General features: G+C 43.0%; 1 protein-coding gene across 1 annotated transcript in view; it reads right to left on the reverse strand.

Moving 5' to 3' along the window:
* The window catches only part of Parp4 (poly(ADP-ribose) polymerase family member 4), a 90,911-nt gene that overhangs the window by 34,288 nt on the left and 33,470 nt on the right, over nucleotides 1-23,153 (reverse strand). The window contains exons 13-23 of the mRNA XM_028787390.1: nucleotides 22,316-22,499; nucleotides 21,870-22,026; nucleotides 17,238-17,362; nucleotides 16,333-16,464; nucleotides 14,069-14,155; nucleotides 11,341-11,505; nucleotides 10,709-10,755; nucleotides 10,381-10,459; nucleotides 5,551-5,688; nucleotides 1,910-2,105; nucleotides 536-603 (exon numbers count right to left, since the gene is read on the reverse strand). Of these exons, the coding sequence (XP_028643223.1) occupies nucleotides 536-603; nucleotides 1,910-2,105; nucleotides 5,551-5,688; nucleotides 10,381-10,459; nucleotides 10,709-10,755; nucleotides 11,341-11,505; nucleotides 14,069-14,155; nucleotides 16,333-16,464; nucleotides 17,238-17,362; nucleotides 21,870-22,026; nucleotides 22,316-22,499 (1,378 nt within the window). The remainder of the gene's footprint in view (nucleotides 1-535; nucleotides 604-1,909; nucleotides 2,106-5,550; nucleotides 5,689-10,380; nucleotides 10,460-10,708; nucleotides 10,756-11,340; nucleotides 11,506-14,068; nucleotides 14,156-16,332; nucleotides 16,465-17,237; nucleotides 17,363-21,869; nucleotides 22,027-22,315; nucleotides 22,500-23,153) is intronic.

The raw sequence follows: 23,153 nt of genomic DNA on the forward strand, positions 1-23,153 counted from the left end.
CACCACCACCACCACCATCACTACCACCATCACCACCACCACCACCACCACCATCACCACCACCACCACCATCACCACCATCACCACCACCACCACCACCATCACCACCATCACCATCACAGGCCATTGTGGGTCAGATAACTGACATCTCCCACCCCATAAAGGCTTTATTACCTGCCCGTGGGTGCTACTGGGAGTTGATGGGACCTCTTGTACTAGGATTCAGATTGAGGTGTGTGTCCTTACGGAAGGGGATACTGGGCCCCTGGCTCCTTCCTGCTTTTCCTTGGTTCTGAGCCCTCCTCCCTCTGCTGTAATATGCTGTGCTGTCAAAGAACCAAAGCCGGAAGGCCAAGCAACTACAGACAGACCTCTGCAGGTATGGACCAGAGATCTTCCTCCTTATAAGTAGGTTTATCTCATGCATCCGTAGAAAAGCTCACTTGCATCCACCAGTGAGCAAAGCATTCGAGGACCAGGGCCTAGACCAACCACTCAAGCTCGCAGAGACTCAGGGGGAGGACAGTTTTCTTACCATAATGAACTCTGTGGCCACTTTATTGTCTGTGATGCACTTAGGATATGAAAATAGTTCCTTGTAACCTGTGCAATAAGAAGGTATGATATATTGCCATTAAACACCCACAGAGTGACCACTAGTGAACACCACGGCTACTTTATACTACTTTTCTACCATAAGCAATGCTAGATATTTATGTGTATGCTTCCTTTTCAGAAAAACATGTATGCACATTTTGGCATACAAAAACACATTCCAAGCACATGTTGTAAGCTGTTCTATATAAGATGCTCCATGGAGTCAAGCTCCATGTAGAGATCTCTGCATCACCCATGGAAACCAAGGTAGAAGCCATTTCAGTGGCATGCAGCTCAGCCCTGGCAGGGTAGGTCCCCAGCAAAGTGCCTGCCATCCCTATATGACCCACGTTCCTGGCAGGACCACCCAGCTTCATTGTTAAGGGACACAGATACATGGAAGATGATTCTCATCAGGGCAGGACCACCCTGACTCTACTCTATGCTCCTTCTTTCACCATTGAGATGCCTTATTTATGAGACAGGGTCTTGTTCTATAGTTCAGGCTAGCCTGGAATTCACAATATAGCCCAGGCTATCGTATTAGCACTCCTGCCCCAGTCTCTGGAATGCTGGGATCACAGAAGTAAGTCATCCTGATTGGCTCAAAGGCACTATTAGCCATATAATTGGTTACCCTGAGATTATTCTTATAATCCCTTTACCATTAGCCAATATCCAAGCAGTATGGCATAGCCAAACTGTTTCAAGTCATTTTATCTAACTCCTACTGAGTGGTTAAGTCATTAACCTGAGCCACAGAGTTGAGCCACTACTCCCAGCTCTGCTCTGCCACACTCCTGAGCTGTCCCTGCCCTCCTTCCTGGAAGGTGACATTGACTTTCTAGTAACAATGCTGGCTTGGTACGGCTGGTGCCCATTTCTGACATGTTATCTATGACAGGGCTGATTGCAAATGTTGGTCCTGACTCTTTGGACCTTCTTATTAAATAAGCCAAGGTTCTTGTATCTTGTTCAGTTGATGACTACATGGGTCACATTTGTGTCACGTTCAGTGTATAGCAAAGCTTAAAATCCTGGGCACATATTATCTCTGCCCTTGCAAGACTATGATGTATCGGTTATTATCATGTAGATGAGGAAAAAAAAACAGTAACAGAGGCACTGAAGGTTCAAACAGATTTGCCCAAAGTGACTACTGAGCTTATGAGTGGTAGAGGTGGATCTTCACTGAGAGGCACTGACTTATTCTGTGCTGCAGCTTCATGTTCAGGTGTCCCCAACTCCACAGATGAGGCACATACTTGTGTTAAGGAAGAGATCCATGAGGAACTGGGGACAGTGCACTAACCTGTGCCAAACTGCACAATGTTGACTTTTTGCTCCTCACCCAGCAAAGACAGAGCATACAGGGCAACCTGCTTGGCTTCTGTGAATGTCACACCCTCCATGGAACTGGAGCAGTCAAGACAAATAATCACTTCATTCTTTTCACGGAAGTCAGGGAGGACATCTGCAAGCTCTGGTTGAAAGACAAGCATGCAGGCCTAAAGGGAGAAGGAGACAGTGGATCAGAGGGACTCACAACTTACATAAGAAAATACTCTCAATTCTAAGAGCTTCTAGGACCTGTGATATGCTCAGTGGGTAGAAATGCCTTCTATTCGAGCCTGATGACCTGGCTTCAGTCCCCAAAGCCACAGGAAAGTAGAGAATCTTTCTGAAAAGTTTTCTTCTAACCTTTATATGCTTTCTATGGCATATGCTTACACACACACACACACACACACACAGAGAGACAGAGACACAGAGAGAGAGACAGAGACACAGAGAGAGAGAGACAGACACATACATATAACACACACACACACACACACACACACACAAAGAGACACAGACAGACACACACACACATGAAAACCTTTTAGTAAACTAATGCTACCAAAACAAGACCAGTAAGATTTCTCTTTTTATTCTTTCGAGATGGAGTCTCCATTGTGTAACAAAGGCTAACGTAAAATTAGCTATATAGCCGAGGATGACTGTGAATTCTGGTTCTCTTGCCTATTCTTCCAAAGCACTAGATTTCAGGGATATCCCACCACTCCTAGCTATTATTTTCCCAATAATAAAATGACCTACTAGTGCTTGGGAGGGGCAGCCTAGGCAATCAAATAGAGAGAAAGTTAGAGATGAAGATGCAAACACATGGTACGAAAATGCCCAAGGAATCAGGGTCTCCACAGGGGTCTGGGATGTAGCTCATTGGTACATCTAGTACACACCAAGGCCTGGGTGTGAGCTGTAGCACTACCATAAAACTGGAGGTGGTAGTTCCCTGTAATTCCTATCCATGGGTAGAAGAGGCAAGAGGATCAGAAGTTTAATGACTTTCAGGATAGCCTGGGCTACACAAGACCCTGGTTCCTCAAATATAGACTATCTTAAAACAAACAAACAAACCAACAAACAAACACAGGTCTGATTTTGTACAAATAATGAATGCATAAATCATCTCTCTTAATCACACATTATCCTAAAAGGAATACAGATGTTGTAGTGCTTACAAAAACACATGCACAGACTGCCTATTGATCAGTACACAACATAGTTCTGCCTTCACGTAAGCTTCAGTTTTAAGTTGCTTTAATTTTATTTTTTATGTGCATGGGTGTTTTGTCTGCATGGTTATCTATGTACCATGTATATACCAGGTGTTCATGTAGGCAAAACGAGGGTAAGAGATCCCCTTGAACTAGAGTCACAAACAGTTGAGCCACCACGTGGGTACTGTCAATCAAACCTGGGTCCACTGGAAGAACAGCCAGTGCTTTTGTCAACTGAGCCAACTCTCTGGCCCCTTAAGTTATTTTTATTACATTTCCCTTATCTCTAAATTACTTTATTGTTTGCTTATTTGGTGTGTATGTATGTATGGTCACATGTGTGTGGAGGGGAGAGGACACTGTGGAGGAGCCTCTTTTCTTCTTCTACCACATGGATCTTCTAGATGAAGCTCAGATCTTCAGGCTTTTGGGTGCCTGCTTTTACCTGCTCAGCCACATGAAGCCCCAGGCTCAGGTTAATTGTAAATGAAGTAGCAATTCTTTGTTATAAAAGTACACAATTGTATTATGGCCATAAGTAATTTTATTTATTTAAAAAATTTTTGTGTAGTATGTATGTATGTATGTACATATTTATTTGGTGTGTGTGTGTGTGTGTGCACTCACACGCGTACACATGCCACTGTGTACACATAGAAGTCTGAGGAAAATTTACGGGGGTCATTTTTCTCCTTCCACCATTTGGGTTCCAAGGATCTAAACTCAGGTTGTCAGGGTTGGAGACAAGCACCTTTAAGTGCTGAGCAGTCTCTCTGGGATTTATTTATCTTTTTACATTTATACATTTGTATGTGTGTGCATGACATGTGCTCATGTGGAGGCCAGAGGACAAGTTGCAGAAGTCACTTCTCTTCCCACCATGTGGGTTCCAGGTATCGGAGGAATAGTCAGCCACATCTTAGTAGCCACATCTTCTGGCATGTGAAATGTCCCCTGTGGTGAAACCCCCCTGAAGCTACAGTCAGTCAGGTTGTTCCTGCTATATCAGCAACCAAGGGACTACGGCACCTTCACACACATGTGTACTAAGACAAAGTCTGCACCCTTAAAAGACCCGGTGTTACTTAGGCTGTGATTTGTGACGCTCACCTGCAGGCTTTTCTAGGTCACAGGAAGAAATAATCTAAGAGGAAGGTCTGAGCCAACAGGATTTGGGAGGGTAAGGGTCACCTTACCCCACTCTGTAAGTGTTCATGAAACATTGAAAATCCATGAAAAAAAAGGCACTAGGCTGCTTGCCTTTGGCAGCCCACTTCAATCTCTTTGGAGTGTTTGCTTTGCTTAGCTATGCTAAACAAACTGGCTAAATTGTGTGTACCATTATACTGTCTTTTTTCCTTCAAGGAAACAAGGACCAAGAACTACCCTTACTCCACTAACACTTAATGGGGTGGCATATGCTTGTATTTCTAGTACCTGGGAATCACAAGTTCAAGCCAGTGTGGGATACAAAGAAAGTTTAAGACCAGGCTGAACTAGAAGGAAAGGCCCTATTAAAAAAAAAAAAAAAGAAATTCCAACTTTCATAGTATATTTATTCATACTTTTTTCCCAATAGATAAGTGTTTCCTATTATTATTATTATTTTATTATATTATATTTTTGGGACAGGTTCTTATATAGCACATGCTGGTCTTAAATTTTGAGGCGAGGAAAACATTAATTTCTGATTTCCCCTTGCCTCTGCTTCCCAAGACCTGGGATTGACAGGCGTTAGGCACTGGTGTTAGGATAATCCTTTTGTGCACTGTATAAAGGTTGTTTTTGTATGATTTCAAATGTTCATTTCTGTACCAGCAAGCTACACGTGCGGGGAACTGTCCAGACTTTGATATTGCTATTTTTGTGAAGCATAATCTGTCTTAGTGTTTCATAAACATTCTCCTCCATCACCTCTGATTGATTTAATAAAGAGCTGACAGGAAATGAAGTAGAAAATGGAAGGCGGGACTTCATCTCTGGGAACTCTGGGAAAGAATCAGGTGGGGGATTCACCAGCCAGACACAGAGGAAGGAACAGGTGCAGGTACTGAATAGGAGGTAATGGGCCATGTGACAGAACATAGATTAGAATAAATGGGTTAATTTAAGTTATATGAGCTAGTTAAGAGGCAGCCAGCCTCAGCCGAAGAATTCTTAAATAAATAATAAGTCTCTGTGTCATTATTGGAAGCTGGTAATAACTATGCCCAACTATTTCATGTAAGTGTGTATGTGTGTGTGTGTGTGTATGTATGTACGCTGGTGTTTTCTTGCTATGTCACCAAGGCATGCCTTGAACTAGTAGTCATTCTTCTGCCTCAGCTTCTATAAGTGAATGCCACATTTGGCAGTGTTTCCTACTCCTAAGTAAGAAGGAACATACCTCACTTTCTTTTTCTGGATGTTTTTCAACCCACATTCTTGGGAGATACGCATCACGCAAACCAATATGAAGAGAAAATCCACTGCTGTCCAGGGAGCTGCCTTCCATGGTACTAATTACAGCTTTACAGTCTGTGCTCTGTGACACAAAATAAACACATTACAAAGTAAGCAAGGGAATAATAGCATCCTGTCCATCGGTGCTGACCTGCCGAGTGGTAAGTACTTGCATGATTTACATTACTCCATTACAAACCAACACTGCAGTAATACATTCAAAACTATAAATGGCCACTATCACGTTGGTTACCTTCCTGAAATGCTACAGTTGATGTATACAGCTAAATCTAGTTAAGTATGAGACAGTTCTTTCTGTATCTAGAGATTACAGAGCTGTATGTTCATCTGGATGTAGCAGAAAGCACACTATATAAGCAGAACCTGAAATGATAAAACCTAACATTCACGAGATACCTTGGGATCACACTTTGTTTTTAAGGTATGTATTCATAAATATAAAATGACTTTTGAAGATGTAGATGATAATTTAAAATAATGACAACAACACTGTAAAATGGCCACAAGGCTCTGCTCCAGGATACTGACCCTTTTTCAGGGACTTAAGGAGCACCCCTCACTTGGGAATGGCGTCTATGAATTCACCAATGGGGTTGACCATGTGACTTTCTTTGATCAATACTACAGGCAAATGTGATTCAAGCAGGAGACTGAACAGCATACCATAGGGCTGTCCTTGACTTGTTGCTAACAGGGTCTCTCTCTCTCACCACCACACGAATATGTAGCTGGACTTTGGGTAGGAGACTTTTTTAGGTAGGAGAGAAAGCAGGATCAAGGGAAAATTGTTCAAATAAATTCAGGGTAGGAAAGGGAGCAATGTTATTGTCTACTTCCTGATGATCAGGGGCATTGAATTCCTTGGTGCAAGTTTTCTCTTTGCTACCAGGATATCTAATTTTTTTTTTTTTTTTTTTTTTTTTTTTTAGTTTTTTGAGACAGGGTTTCTCTGTGTAGCCCTGGCTGTCCTGGAACTCACTCTGTAGACCAGGCTGGCCTCGAACTCAGAAATCCGCCTGCTTCTGTCTCCCAAGTGCTGGGATTAAAGGTGTGCGCCACCACTGCCCGGCCAGGATATCAAATTTCTTATTTCTTCTTTTATGTGAGACCAATGGCAACCAATAACCACAACCGACAACCGACAATCCAAACCTCTCAGCATCCTAGCATTTATATCCTCTCTGAGAGGTTCTCAGAATTCCAAATGTCACATAATCTCAGAAACTATCTGCAGCTGACAAAACCATTCCTGCTAGAGCACAAGGCAAGTCATAGTCAGCTGCTGTGGACAGTCTTAAGCAGCCCCATACCACACAACTGGGATTAAAACAAAAACCTATTCTTATAATATTTCTTTGTGCTGGGCAGTGGTGGCACACGCCTTTAATCCCAGCACTTGGGAGGCAGAGGCAGGTGGATTTCTGAGTTCGAGGCCAGCCTGGTCTACAGAGTGAGTTCCAGGACAGCCAGGGCTATACAGAGAAACCCTGTCTTGAAAAAAATTTTTTTCTTTGTTTTAAAGAAACTAAGCTTCTTACCACATGAATGTCCCCTGGACTATCTGGGCACACAGTGGCCATACAAACTGACACAGGCCAGCAGCTATGTGTGAGCAGGTGGTCCTAGACCATTGTGTCCCAACCAAGCCACATCAACCTAAGAGTAAAAACTGCTTGATGTTTTCAGCCACAGAGTTGTGGGATTATCTGTGAGGAAGGTAGCTGGTGAGGATGACTTGTTCAGAAACAATTAAACCCATGCACTGACTTCCACTCCCGATGAAAACTAAGATCTCACAATGAAAGAGAATCAGTGTGAGGTCATGAGCAGACTTGGAGCAGCAACACAGAAAGCTGTTAATATGTCTTAGGAGGATGAATAATTGTGAAGTTGTGGGTAACGCAACCAAATGATTGCTACCCAAGTGAGACAGACACCAGCAGTGTTCTCATTAGCTCTGAAGAGCAGAGGATGCAAAGTTCACAGCCTGGAGGCACAAATGACTGAGAAAACAGATCACGTGCCAGTGCTCAGGCTCCGGGAGCCTCCCGAGCCAGAAAAACCAAGCAGGGAGCACCAGTTATCCCTCATCTCCCCCTAAAGAAAACCAGAGCTTTATTATTGGGAAACCCTGCTACTTGAAGTCGCAGTCTACCATGTCAGAGAGCTCCTCTGAGCTCAGCATAAAATGGAGGACTCCCTTTTCCAGCGGGGCTTCCCCTTCTCTGACTTTATCTGGAGAACCCGACCCCCACACCTTCCACCTGAAGTAGGTCACATAGTCCTTGGCAATCCTACAAGTTCAGCTTTCTCCTTCAGGATAAGATCTTGTCCAGCTAGTAACGGGGATTCCAGGGATTCAAACTCCAGCCAATGATTTACATTCACCCAGAAAACTTCTTCCCATGCGCCAAGGTTCATATACAGCCTTTGTTTACCCCAAATAAAGTGTATGCACATAAGCTGTTTCACTAAAGTTTATCTAAGACAGCTGCTTTATTGAATACCATCTAAAAGAGCTATAACATTAAAATCTGCCCCACCCCCACCTCACTCAAAGTTGGACTGGGATCCTGACGACCCGATTGACCCGTTCCAAACTCTTCTTCATCTTAACAGAGAGGAAGAACACACTTGAAACTCCATTTTATTACTGAAGAGAACTCGGCCAAATAGAGCTCAGACTTAAAAGCTCTAGGCTGACGAAGTCTAGAGTACAGGGTTGCTTCATTTAGGGGAGAAAAAGGTAAGTCAACATCTGAACACTCATCCTTTCCATTCATCTTCCACAAATGCCCTGGTTCCAACTGACAGTATTCTTGCATCTTAATCAGAAGGATGAATACAAAGATTCACCCACACTTCTGGCATTTGGGGGAAAACCTATAAAATGAGCTATCGAGACAACAAACAAACAGAAAAAGCCAGTGTGAGGAGAGAAACTAAGGAGACAGGACATAGGAAACAAGTCAAAATATTAAATATATTTCAAGTTAGGCCCGGGGGGCACACAATTATTTTTTTTTTCTTCTTCCTGTCAAGGTTTCTCTAAATAGCCCTGGTTGTCCTGAAACACACTCTGTAGACAAGGCTGGCCTGGAACTCAGAGATCCACCTGCCTCTTCCTCCTGAGTGCTGGGATTAAAGATGTGTACCACCACTGCCCAGCAAAGGGGCACAGAATCTAATTCCAGCATTGGGAAGTTGAGGCAGGAGGCTCAGGAGTTCAAGGTTAGCCTTGGGTACATATCAAGCTCAAGGTTATATCCCTAGCTGTGGTGGTTTGAATGTGCTTGCCCCAGGGAGTGGGCACTACTAGGTGTGGCCTTGTTGGAGGAAGTGTGTCACTGTATGCGGGGGTTGGGGGGGGTTGAGACCCTTCTCCTAGCTGCTTACAAGACAGTCTTTGTTGGGAGCTGACTCCTAGCCGAAAGCAGCTATCATCTTTGTAGCCATCTCAAGCCATATACCCTGACAAGACACTTGTTTTCAACAGCCCGCAACAGCTGAGCACACTCTAATAAACATCTGGTTTTTCTCACATATCTTGTTTTTCTGTTTAGTGCCGCCAGCAGCTAAGCACACGTGGTCTCCACGCTGCTAGGTGCATGTGGTCTCCTCACTGCTAGCTAGGTGCACGTGATATCCACAATGCAAGGCACATAACGTAGTGCCTTCAGCTGTGCTTGTCCACGAGTGAAAGGTATGTGGTAAAGGGTATAAATACCCAGGATTTCCTTTCAATAAAAGAGACTTGATCAGACTCCCTGTCTTGTCTCCATTCTTCTAGTCTCTATACCCACTCTCTCTTGCTAGGCCCTGACCCGCGGACCGGAGTAGCAGAACGGGCCGTTACAAAGTAGCCCCTGAATATGGGGCAGCTTGGGCGGTTACAAGTCTTCTCCTGTTTGTCTTTGGAACAAGATGTAGAATTCTCAGCTCTTCTAGCGCCAGGCCTGCCTAGATGTTGTCATGTTCCTGCCTTGATGATAATGGACTGAATCTCTGAACCTTTAAGCCAGCCCGAATTAAATGCTGTCCCTTAAAAGAGTTGCCTTGGCCATGGTGTCTCTTCACAGGAATGAAACTCTAACTTTTTAAAGTAAATACTATGTAGAGGTAAAAAATTAAAGCATCAGTGTTAGAAAGATGGCTCAGTCGTTAAGAGCAGTTACCACTCTTGCAGAGGGCCTGGGTTTGGTTTCCAGCACCCATATGGAGGTTCACAGCTATCTATAAATCCAGTTCCGGGGGGATCCAATGCTGCTTTCTGGCCAGAGTGGGCACTAGGCACACAGGTGGTGCACTTTCATGCATGGAGGCAAATACTCATCACATGAAAATAAAAATATGTCTTTTCAATGGCTTAATTAAACACTGTTGACATATTCTTATCAACACAGGATGCCAAAAGGCAACCTCCTCCTCCAAAGCCAGGATCAAAGCCAGGGCTTCAGACATGCTGGGCAAACACTACACATCTGAGCTACATCCATCCTCCATGGAGCAGACAAGCCATGGCAAGACGGTGAAAATGACTAAAACTCTGGGGCAAGAGCAGAGCAACAGCTCAAACATCCAACGTGACACACGGACTCTGACCTGTGGAGCAGCAAGGGGCACTGACTGCTGCTTGTCGAAGCTGGTGTGGCATTACACATTAGTTCACCTTTATACCACGTGCATATATTTTTGATACAATAAAATCAATGGGAAGCAAAGGAGCTCTTCAGAAAGCAAAGGATTCACTGACCTTTTGTCTCAGTTCATGTGTGTCACTGGAAATGAATTCAATCATGTAGGGCATCTCAATGGACATAGCCAGGGAGAAGCTACCAACAATGAAGAGGTCGTGTTAGTACAAGGCCTTAAATCTCCACTTGCAGTTGTTTCAAATAATCTTTCTTTTTTGCAGCCCTGAGAATTGAAGCCAGGGCTCCATGCATACAAATAACCGTTCTAGACTGGAACCATACCTCCCCTGCCCTAGCATTTCTAACAATTGCAAATGAAAATTTAAGCTATAAAGAGAATGGCCATTGGATGAATTAACCCACAGGATTTATATTTTAGGTACTAACCTTTGCTCTGCTCCAATTTCCTTTATACAAATCGTCTCCACTGTATCCTGTTAGAAGAAAAGTTTTTGTGACTAATAAAATTTCCACTAAGCTTTAGGGTACTAAGGTGATCTCAGCCAGGCACAGCTGACAGCATCAAGACAGACAGTCTCATTTCCAAGCAGTGAGACACACAGCATTGGGCCAGGAGATGACATTAACTTCTAAAATTCAACTGATGTCAGGGACACCTCTGACAATTACCATAAAGATTTCTTTATTTTTTAAAATTTTATGTGTATGAATGTTTTGCATGCATGTATGTGTGTGCTAGGTGCATGTGTGCAGTCCCCGAGCAGGCCAGAAGTGGGTGCTGAATCTTCTGGGGCTGGAGTTAGAGGGTGCTGGGTCCTCTGCAAGAGCAGCAAGTGTTCTTAACTACTGAGCCACCTCTCCAGCACACTCCCCTTTATTTTATTTTTTGGCTTTTTGGTACAGAGTCTTACTATGGTGCCCTGGCTGTCCTGGAACTCAATATGAAGTCCAGGCTGGCCTTGAACTGACAGTGATCTGCCCACCTCAGCTTCCCAAGTGCTGGGATTAAAGATGTGCATCACCTGGGTTCTCTCAAATCTCATATTAAGCACACCCACCTGAAGGTTCTCATTCAACGCCTTGTCCTGTTGCCAGGGTGCTACAGTGGCAGGAATGAAGAAGATGGCCACAGGACTTTGGATGCTGAGTTCTGTGATGTAGGTAATTTTGATAAGAACTTTAGCCCGAGGGGGTAAGTTTCCAACACTTACAGTGAAAACATCCTGAAATACAAACAGCTGCTCAAAAGCATGTCCACTCGCTGCCACTTAATTCCTTGTATTACTGAAGCGATCAATGACAATCAGACAAGCTTTTCCCCAGAAAATGGTGATACACCATTACTAGTTTAAACGGAAACTACAACAATTCACTAGTAATGGGGACAGAGCGACATCTGTGGGAAGCAGAGGAAAGGCTGGTCATTGAGAAAGTTGCTTGAGGGACTTCACACTACAGGTGTAAACACTGTGACACATGGGTGTCTCCATGCAATCCCTTCCTCGAAGGTCCTGTGGCTTCTCTGGTCTTAACGGCAGTTGGCACTAGTTCCCCAGTGGCTGCAGAAAGCAGCATTCTCTAAGCTTGTACTATGCTTAATCTACTCATTAAAACTCTTTAAATTTAAAATTGTACTTTTAAAAGTACTTAGTATTCTTTGAATGGAATATTGATAATTGTTGTAGAAGCTGGCAATCTAATGAGCAGCGAAGATGGAAAAACAAAAGAAATTACATCTCCCATTCCTTCCCGTTTCCTTTCTTCCTCTCCTTTCTTTCCTTCCCTCCTTTCAGATAGAGTCTCATTTATCCTAGACTTGCCTCACTCTCACTGTGTAGGCAAGGATGACCTTGAATTTCTGATCCCCCTGCTTCTGCTTCATGAGTGTTGAGATTCACAGATGTGTTGCTGTCACCATGCCTGGTTTATCTGGTGCTAAGTGGAGCCGAGGGCTTCATGCCAGCCCTCTGCTGCCTGTGCTACTGATACAGGAGACTGAGGCTAACAAATTGACTCATAAGGCAGCCACTAAGACTGGTCAGAAAATATGAGGTCCCACGAAGTAGAACGTAGCTAAAGCAGCATCCCTGGCCCTCTTATTATCAGGAAGAGCATAATTCAGCCAGGCAAACAGGGCAATCCTGGTTAGTGGCTGCTGGGAGGAGCAGCCTAAGCACAGTATTTCCATTGCAAAGCACCTCATTTGTCCAAACAACCAAGCCTTGGAATTTCATGAACTGATATGGGCTTCTGTTCAGGGCTGGCTCCCTTTTGTGCATTAGCCAGAACCAGTTTTGCACCATTATTGAAGAATTCTTCCTTATTTATCTCTAATGCTGGACTGATTTCTCACTGGGAAGACATGTTAATTCTGTAACATTATGCACCCAGTTCTAGATATATCTAGAGTATCTAGATATATCTATTTCCTGATATGCACAGAGCTCATCTCAACATCTTTAACTATACTGGCCATCCTACATCTATGATGAAAATTTAGCATATTTGGATAAGAAGAGTAGACAATTAATGATTAACTTAGGCTTAAGTGTTAAGTTATTACTATTCTGTTTGTTTTAAACTATTGAGTGTGTGTGTGTGCATGAAGCATGAGTGTGCATGAGGTATATGTGTGTATGTCATGAAGTGTGTGTGTGTATAAGAGGTGTGTGAGTGTGGGCATGCTGCGTGTGTGTGAATGTGAGCATGTGTGTACTACGGGGTGGATATGTATGTGAGTATGAGCACTGCCTTCCATGTACGCATGTGGAGGCCAGAGACAACTCTGTGAAATCCATTTTCTCATGCTATCTTTACATGGGTTCTGGGGATCCAACTCAGGGTGTCAAGCTTATGTGGCAAGCACTTTGACCTGCTAAGCCATCTCACCAGCCTTAAATTATTGCTTCTAATATTAAGTATACCTACCTGTAGAAAAGAACTAAAACAACAAAGGGATGATTATTAAGAATTCATAGTGTCAATCCTTTAAGTGTCTGAATAGGAGCCCTGGAATAGGCCATTGAGATGGCTCAGCAGGTGAAGGCACAAGCCACCAGGCTGACGACTTGAGTTCAGTTTCCTGGACCCACAGCCAGAAGGAGAGAACCAACTCCAGAAAGTTGTGCTTTGACTTCTACATGCATTCTGTGTTGTGTGTGCACACACACTAACTAAATGTAAGCAATTAAAGCAAGGTAGCCCTTAGATCTGCATTAACTTTTAATGTGTTCTTCCTTCAACCAAACACTGGATTTCTAAAAGACCTTACAGGGATGCCTTCTGTGTTATGACTTGGTGATAGACAAGATCAGTTCTGGGAAAAATATCAATATATTACATTTTACAGCCGAAGACTGTGTATTCCTAATGTTTGTGTTCTCTTATCGGTTCCAGCACCCCAGAGCCTGAAGGCAGTACCAGCTCTTCCTGCTTCATACAATGCTGACTTCATTTCCTCCTTTAGACAACACACATGGGTATGGCTGGGTTGGCTTCTTGTACTCCTAAGGAGTTTTCATTAGTGTGTTTGAGACAAGGTTTTGCTAGGTAGCTCTGACAGTCTAGAACTCACTGTGTAGAATAACAGATGGGCTTTGAACTTGGAGCAATTCTCCTGCCTCTACCTCCCAGGTGCTGAGATTATGATGTATGTCGCCATGTGTGGCATTTATGAGAAATCTCATAAGCTCAGAGTACTGTAAATGATTTTGGCTTCTATTATGGATTCCTATTGCAAATTATTTCCCATAATGCACAAGCTACAGGATGAGTGACAAGCTGTACCGGAGCATCCTGGTCCATCAAGTAAGCACCATGGCCGTGGCTGACAGCCTCTTGATATTTCTGACGGGCCTCTTCTTTCTCCTTTATCTGGAAAAGACAATTATCATGATGATTTTGTTGGTTTTGATTTTTTGAGGCAAGTCTCACTTTGTCCCAGACTGGCCTAGAACTCACCATGTACCCTAGACTGGCCTTGTGCCTGAAACAATCCACTTGCCTCTGCCGAGATGGCAGGTGTGAGGTGCCACACTCAACTTTGGAAAAGATTTTTAAAATGCTCACTATAGTAAGAGTGACTTCAGACTTTAATAAGGGAAATGACAACAGTATTTATTAAAGCCTAGACCAAGCCAGAAAACTAAGTCTAGATGAACAAAAACTTACATAAACGGATCACTAAAGTGTCCTGCCAAATAAGAATATGGACTAGAAAAGGCCAACTAGACAGGATTCTCCTTATGCTAGGACCAGACTCTAGTCAGCAGTTGAAAAATGAAAAGTTTGGAACTTCATGTTAGACACAACAAAAATATTTATTTCATTTATTATTTTTAAAGTAGTGATTCTTGTTGTTGTTGTTGTTGAGACAGGGTCTTACAGTATAGCCTTAGTAGACCTGGGACTCACTGTGTACAACAGGCTGGCCTCGAACTCACAGAGATCTGCCTGCTCCTGCCTCCTATGTGCTAGGATTAAAGTTGTGTATCATCACATCAGCTTCTAATTATTCTTTGCCAATCCAATTATTATTAAACTGTAATTTCTTTTAAAACATTTATTTCTATTTTATATGAATGAATAGTTTGCCTGCATGTATGTCTATCCAGCCAGAAGAGGAGTTGAATCCCCTGGACTGCAGTTACAGACAGTTGTGAGCTTCCATGTGGTGCTGGGAACTGAACCAGGGTTCTCTACAAGAGCAGCCAATGCTTTTGACCACTGGTCCCCAAAGTCTACAACGGCAACTGCAGGCTAGTCTTGGGGCCAAGTTGGAGCCTGTGGATGTTAACGAGTGCTCTGATTACCTCTAGCTTTACACATAGCTTCTATTACTTTCTGGGGTTAGGTTCTTTTTCCTGAGAGAGTCCACTTCAGTGAGACATGGTTCATTTGCAAACTTATGTAAGAGCTATGAAGCTGGATGCGGTAGTGCATGTTTTAATCCCAACACTCAGAGGCTAGGGCAGTGTCAGGGGCAGCCCTGCTTATACACTGAAGGCCTAAAATCAGCAATAGGCCTGACATACATGCCTGCTAACACAAAGTCTTGGGTCTCTGTGGAAAAACACTGAAACAGATGGCTATAAGCTATTGTAAACAGGCAGCTTTGGTGGAAAATTGCTAGGCTGTATACATAGACCTTGTAGATAGGTAGCCTTGGTGGATACCAACTTAGATAAGAACAAGTGAATCATAGGCGGAGTCATAGTGATCTGTCTCCTGAACCTTCACCCAGCTGACACTCTGTTCTGGAAGATACCTGTACTCCCCCTGAACACCTATGCTCCTGTGTCATCCCCTTCCCCACATCCTGCCTTTTTGTGTATATAACCTGTGTGTAAAAATGTAAAAATTACGGTTTGATCAGCCTATAGACAATCTGTGTTCCTTGTGTTCGCTTGTTTCCCCCATCTTCTCTTTCAGGTGATCTCCCCAGACCCCTATTTAATGCCCTGCTGGACAGGACAGGGCAGGACTGTTGCAAGTTCAAAGTTAACCAGGGCTCCAGAGTGAGTGTGAGGTCAGCCTGGGCCACACACTCTTCAAACCCTTGCTGTAGCCTCCTGAGCACTAGTATGGCAGGTCTATGTTATTGTGCCCTCCTCTGTCTCTCAAACTTTGCACATTGAAATAACTTCTTTTGAGGCCAGTGAGATTGCTCAGCGGTTAAAGGCACTTGCCATCAAGCCTAACGGTGTCAATTTGATCCCAGGGATCCATATGTGAAAGGATAGAACTGATTCCTGAAGTTGTTTTCTGACCTTCACACACAGGCCATGGCTTATGTGCATGCATGTATGCACACACAAATAAACACACAACAAAAATCTGTGAAAAGACAAAAGGAAATAACTTTCTATGTTTAAATTGCCTAAACAAAGACTGGACAAAAATGGAGAAGACTGTAGAGGGACCCATTGATGAGATCTGTACATCAGGGAAAGGCAGCAATAGGCTAGGGAAGGCCTGTCAGTGGAGGCCGGGTGTGTACTGGAATAATGGCGGTTTGGGTAGAGAGGACTCCCTGCCCTTCCTCCTCTCACCTCTCCTATGATGTGCTTCCCGTTGATGAACGCCTCGAAGCCACACACGGCTGCTTTGTCATCCAATGGGAAGATATATTTTGCCTCAATAGGCACGTGGCTTTGATTTGTGTATGTCTGAAAAACAATGACCTGAAAGAGGAGGGGAAAAAAAAAACCCTCATATAATTGGCAAAGTGACATGGAGCATTTATAAGAAGAACTAATGAAAAGAATTATACATACATCAGAATCCTAACATGTTTGTTTTGTTTTGCATTTTTGAGACAGGGCCACAGGAACTTGTATGGAAGCTGACCTTGAACTCGGGATTTTCCTGCCTTCCTTAACTTTACCAATGAGAGTTTAAATCCCTTACATTTCCAACATGTCCTCCAAATTCACAAGCCTGGCTTCTGGGGTCCATGTTTTCTACAACCACAGAGGACCATTCACATCATGTGACCCAGTGCACCAGCTGCATGTTTAGGCAGTTATATGTGCCTGACTAGAGTAGGAGTCAGGAAAACCCATCTCATGCTAAGAATTTTGCTGCCTTCCTGGTGTCACATGGTTGGGAACTTCTGGAATACAGACATTCCTGGTCCTATGATGGGGCCATGTCTCAATAAATCCATGATAAGCTAAAAATGTAAGTGAGAAATGAATGTAATGAGTAGATTTTAGAATAATACACAACTGGTCTTCTATATCTGTGGATGTCAGCTCCATGGTGGAGTCAGCCAACCTCAGACAGAAAATCTGGGAAAATAACATGCGTTTGTATTAAGTACTTAATTTAAAATTCTTTCCCTCCTGTTATTCCTTAAACAAGTGACATATGTATTGCAGTTAGTTGATATGACTGCAACCAGATTCTTACTTATGACTTAATTGTGTGTCATAAAACCACAAAAAGTATATACCTGGGCTACAAAGTCTATTATTCTCCCCTTGATGTGAACACTGTCAAGAGGGACAGAATTCGCAGCCGCATCCTGAAGGCCAGCTTTGACGTTTGTGAAGGGCTTGATGTCTGGTAACTGGAAATCTGCAAGTTACAGACACAACATCAGCGTTAAGACAACCATGGCTCTGTCCTCGTTGTCCACACTCACTACTTGCTCTATTAGTTAGACATTGTATTTCGGCAAAGATGGAAAAATAGTATTACACTCATAGTATTCGATGAGTTTTTGTTTAAGATAAGATCTCTCAGTCAGGCAGTGGTGGCACACGCCTTTAATCCCAGCACTTGGGAGGCAGAGGCAGGTGGATTTCTGAGTTCGAGGCCAGCCTGGTCTATAGAGTGAGTTCTAGGACAGCCAGGGCTACACAGAGAAACTCTGTCTCAAAAAACCAAAGGGGGAACAAAAATCTCTGTGTAGCTAGCCTAGTCTACTCTCAAATGGAAAGCTGCCTGTCTCGGCAGCACAAGAGCTGGGATTAGAGGTATGTGCCACCACATCTAGCTGTTGTTTTATAATTTGGTTTTCGTTTTGCCTTTTTGCTTTTGTTGTGGCAGTTGAGGATTGAACCCAGGGCTTCACGCACACAAAGCAAGTAAAGTATGAAAAGTAAACCCAATGAGGAAAGCATTCTCAAAATCATTTCTACTTTTTGAATTCATTAAAAATTATTACTTTATTGGGCTGGTGAGCTAGCTTAGTGAATAAAGGCACTTGCTCTCAAGCCTATAACTTGAGTTTGATCTCTAGGTCCCATATGGGAAGTAAAGAACTACTTATCATGGGCTGTCTTCAGATCTACACACATGTGTGCACACACAATAACCTTTAAACGTGATATTTATTTATTTAATTTGTATTTGAGCTCAAAATAGGACTTGGATCTTATTTCTTTTCAAAGAAATAAGAACTCTTTGTTTCATTGATTCTCTGTGTTCTTTCCATTTTTAAATTATTTAAATTATTTAATTTTATATGCATTTTTGCTTGCATTTATATCTGTGCACCAAGTATGTGCTGAAGCCCACAGAAGCCAGAAGAAGGTGTAGGATCCCCTTAAACTGGAATTACTGGCTGTGAGCTGCCACGTAGATGCTGGGAATTGAATCCAGATCCTCTGGAGGAGTAGGTAGGGCTCGTAAGCACTCAGGCATCTATACAGCCCTCTGACTTATAGTTCTCTCTCACTGTGATAAGGTAAAGATCAAGGAATCCTTTCATTTTTCCTATATTTGTTAAGATAGACAAACTAACCAGAAGAAAGATAGAAAACCTCAAATTAATAACGTTAGTGATAGGGACTGGAGAGATGGCTCAGCAGTTAAGAGCACTGACTGCTCTTCCAGAGGTCCTGAGTTCAATTCCCAGCAACCACATGGTGGCTCACAACCATCTGTAATGGGATCTGAGGTCCTCTTCTGGTGTGTCTGAAGCTACAGTGTACTCATATACATAAAATAAATAAATCTTTAAAAAAATAAAGTTAGTGATAAAAGAGCCATTATGACAGTCACTTGAATTCAGAGACACTAGAATATATCTTAAAAATACATGCCACTAAATTTGAAAAAACCTAAAATAGATGAATTTCTAGATGTATATAATCTACCAAATTTTAAAGAAAATTTTTTTCTTATGTGTATGGGTATTTTGTCTGTTTGTGTGTCTGTGCCTGTCCATACATGTTCCTGGTGGGCAGAGGCCAGGAAGAGCCTTGAATCCTCTAGACTAGAGTTACAGGTGGCTGTGAGCCGCCATGTGGGTACTTAGAATAGAACCTGGGTCCTCTGAAAGAACAACTGGTGCTCTTAACCTCTGAATCATCTTGCCAGCCTCTGATTTTCCAAATTCAAACCAATATTAGATAAATAATTTAAGCAGATCTCTAAAAAAAGTAAGGAATGGTAAAGTTTTTTTTTTTTTAAATCTCATAACTAAAAAAGCTCAGGCCTTGTTAAATACACTGCTGAATTTACCAGACCCTCAAAGAAAAACAAATAGCAATGCTTCTTAAGCTATTCTATAAAAATAGGAAAGGGAAAACACTACCAAATTCTCCTTATGAATTGTGTTATCCTGATGTAAACCCATCTCCCTAATGGACATAGTCACACACAAAAAAAATCCTAATAAAATACTTGCAGGGATGATTCCACATATGTCCTGGGTTCTATAAGAAAGCAGGCTGAGCAAGGAATGAGGAGCAAGTCAGGAAGTAGCATCCCTCCATGACAGCTCCTGCCTCCAGGCTCCTGCCCTCACTGCTTCTGATGATGGATTGTGAGCAAAATAAACCCTTTCTGCTCCAAGTCACTTTGGTCGAGGCGTTTCATCATAGCAGTGAGAACTCTAATTAAGACAGTATAGACCTGTTATCTAAGATGTTGTTCTTCCTGAGGGAAGAGAAATGAAAGTTCAAAGCCTGGCAGGATTACACATCGAGCAAGGGCAGCCTGGGCAACATGAGAGATGTTGTGCCAAAAAAAAAAAACAAAAACAGAGCTGGGCTGTAACTCAGTAACAGAGCACTTGCCTAGCACGTGTGAGGCTTTTTGCTCAATCCTCAACAAAGGAAAAAAATAAAAGTGAAAAAGTACTGTTGCTATGGCTCAGTGGTGGTGGAACACTTGTTCAGCAGATACAAGAATCTGGATCAGTCCCTAGCATCACAACAGAAACAAACCAAAATGAAACCGGCCATCAATAAAAGTGCTAGCTTTTGGGGGAGGTATATTGTCAGAGGATCTTGCTATGTAGCCCTGGCAGGCTCAAATTTATGGCAAGTGTCCTCCCTAGGCTCCCGAGCGCTGGGATTATAAGCATGTATCATCATGGCTGCCCTCTGATATGTTATTATTGTCTTATTAGGTGATATAATGGGGCCATGGTCTGCCAGGAAGCTTATGTTTTCTGCTATTTCCCTTATTACCCTTTCTCTTTTCTCACTCTGTCCTTACAGCAACACTTAAAAACAAGGATATATTCTCATGTCTGCCTGAGGGGTCAGGGTCCAAGATGACATCGCCTGCTGAGTAGTAGTTCCAGTCACACACAAGCTTTCTGACTACAGCTGCACCCTGCGCTTACTCCACCCACCTATGCAGTACTACTGAACTCTGACCTAGTTCCATGGGTGCCATGGCTGGGACATAGTTCATCTCCCAAAGGTTCATGTGTTGGAAGCTTAGTCACCAGGATGGTGATGTTGAAGGGTGGATGGAAACTTTCCATTATTAATTTATTCACTTTATATTCTGATCACTGTTCCCCTCTCCCAGTCCCCCCTCCACAGGCCTTCTCTCCATCTCCCCTCCCTTTCTCCTCTGAGAGAGTAGAGGCCCCCCTACATATCCTCCCCACCTTAGGACATCAAGTCTCTGCAAGGCTAGGTGCATCCTTTCCCGATGAGGCCAGACAAGACATCCCAGTTAGGGGAAAATATTCTACAGATAGGTAACAGCTTTAGGGATAGCTCCTGCTCCAATTGCTCGGGACCCAGGACCCACATGAAGACCAAGTTGCACATCTGCTACTTATGTGTGGGGGTGGGGGCACTACTTCCAGGCCATGTATGCTCCTTGATTGGTGGTTCAGTTTCTGAGAGTTCCATCCAATGTTTGGCTGTGGGTCTCTGCATCTGTTTCAGTCAGCTGCTTGGTGGAGCCTCTCAGAGGACAATTATGAAGTAGGACCTGTGGGAGTTTGCTTGTACTCTGGCTGACTGTCTCATGAGTCACCTCTCCTTGCCCATGGTTCTGTTGTGATACCATCTACCTTGAGGGCCACACCAGAGCCAAACTGAAGGCAGCATCAGGTCCCCAAACCTCTGAAATGATAAGCCAGACAAGCCCTTTTCTCTGTTTGGGTTTGGTTTGAGATAATCTAGAACTCAAGATCCTCCTGCCTTGGCCTCCTAAGTGCTTGGGTTACAGGCCAACGCTACCACACACACTGTACAAATGTGTTTTCTCAGGCTAGCAAGATGGTTCAGTTGGTGAAGGCACTTGCCACCAAGTTTAAAGACCTGTGTTCAAATCTCTAGGGCCCATAGGTGAAAAGAGAGAAACTCTTGCATGTTATTCTCTGACCTATACACACACACGTACACAGACACACACAGGTAAATATTACAAACATTTTTCTTTATAACATTCCTATTATTTTGCTACAGCAAGACAAAATAGAGACTCCCCAAATGAATTGTATTACTAAGCCATCCTAAAGAACAAGCCATCTCAGGCATGCTGGTGACAAAGCACAGGATTTGGAGATCACTTACCTTCCTTAAGCATGTTGGTTTTTATGTGTTCAGGATAAAAGGAAAATGAAATAGGAAGTCATAGATGCTGCTACCAAACATGAATGTAAGTGCTTTTGAAAAAAATTTCAGTTTTTATCTCATACAATATCACTCAAGAAGCTTGTCTTGTAGTCAATGGTGTGCACCTTTAATCCTAGCAGTCTGGAGGCGGAGTCAGGCAGACCTCTGTGAGTTCAAGGTTAGTCCAGTCTACATAGTCAGTTTCAGGAACAGCTGAGGCTACACAGAGAAACCTTTTCTCAAGAAACCAAGAAAAGAAGCTGTCTTACCTCCAGCCTCTGGAGCACTGGAAAGTTCATCTCTATGCTCCTCTGATTCAGTATTTTCACGAGGATGGAATTCCTTTATTATATCTCCAGGAATGCAAAATTTAACAATGTATTTCATTTTAACTTGATTGGTTTTATATACAACAAATTCATCATCCTAGAGCAAATGGGAATTGACAGGATATAACAAGTGAAGAAAAGAGCAGCCAAAACTCCCTGAGAAGTAGACTCTCATATTTGCTAATTAGCAAAGATGCCGGCATGCATTACATGAAAACATACTTAGTGGAAGTGGAAGCAAGTCTCTGAGGCTGGTCTTCGCACACATGGGCCTGTTTTAGCTTTTTTCTTGTTTGTTTACTGTTTGATTATTTTTTTTAAGTGCTAGGTGAGGGCTTGACCATGACACATGACCCTGGGTTTGCATGCCTCCTCAAATAAAATACCTGAAAGTCTGTGGGCACAGAGGCTGTTTCCGAAACTCCATGGACACTGTCATAGCCTGGTGGCGCCTCGGTTAAGGAAAAGTCTTTCTTGAATAAGTCCACACACTTTCCCAGGGCAACATCACAGACGACCAGGAGTCTGGAGCCATCTGTCTCTCCTGCATGTGCGTACTTAATGCTTGTACTGCATGAGGAAGGAAATAAACACAAGTCATAATGGCTACTGGCCAGCCTCACTTCATTGTATAAATAAGAAACATAGCTTGGGCATCTCTAACCCAAAATTGTGAATCAAAATCTGAAATTGCCCAGACTGAAAACTTTGAGCATTGATTGCTGTGATGCACAGATGGAAAATCCTATCCCTAATCTGTGATGGTAGCAGTCTGAGGCCCGCATACTAAACATATTGTGTAAAGTCACCACCAGGCTACATTTATCAGGTGTAGATGAAACATAAATGAATTTCACATTTGGATTCATGTGGTCCCAAAGATAACTTTTTATGTATACCCATATAATCCCAAATCTGAAAAAGAATTGTTTTTAGTACTTCAGACAAGGGATGTACAGCCTACATTGAGTTTCTAGGGAGATCATTCCAAAGTTTACCACTGTTGCAATAACTCCAAAGATACAAGTTAGAACTTTATGGTGAGAAACTGTGTAGGTGCGCACTTATAACCCAATACTTGGGAAAGTGGGGCAGAAGGATCATGAATTCAAGGCCAGCCTCGGCTACACAGTAAAACCCTATTGAAGAAGAGAGGATGAGAAGGAAGGGAATGAAGGAGAGAAGAGGAAGAAGGAGAAGGCAGAGTTGTTCATTATGTACTTA

Source organism: Grammomys surdaster, unplaced genomic scaffold (genome assembly GCF_004785775.1).
Source record: "Grammomys surdaster isolate TR1022 unplaced genomic scaffold, NIH_TR_1.0 125630, whole genome shotgun sequence".
Taxonomy (NCBI): Eukaryota; Metazoa; Chordata; class Mammalia; order Rodentia; family Muridae; genus Grammomys; species Grammomys surdaster.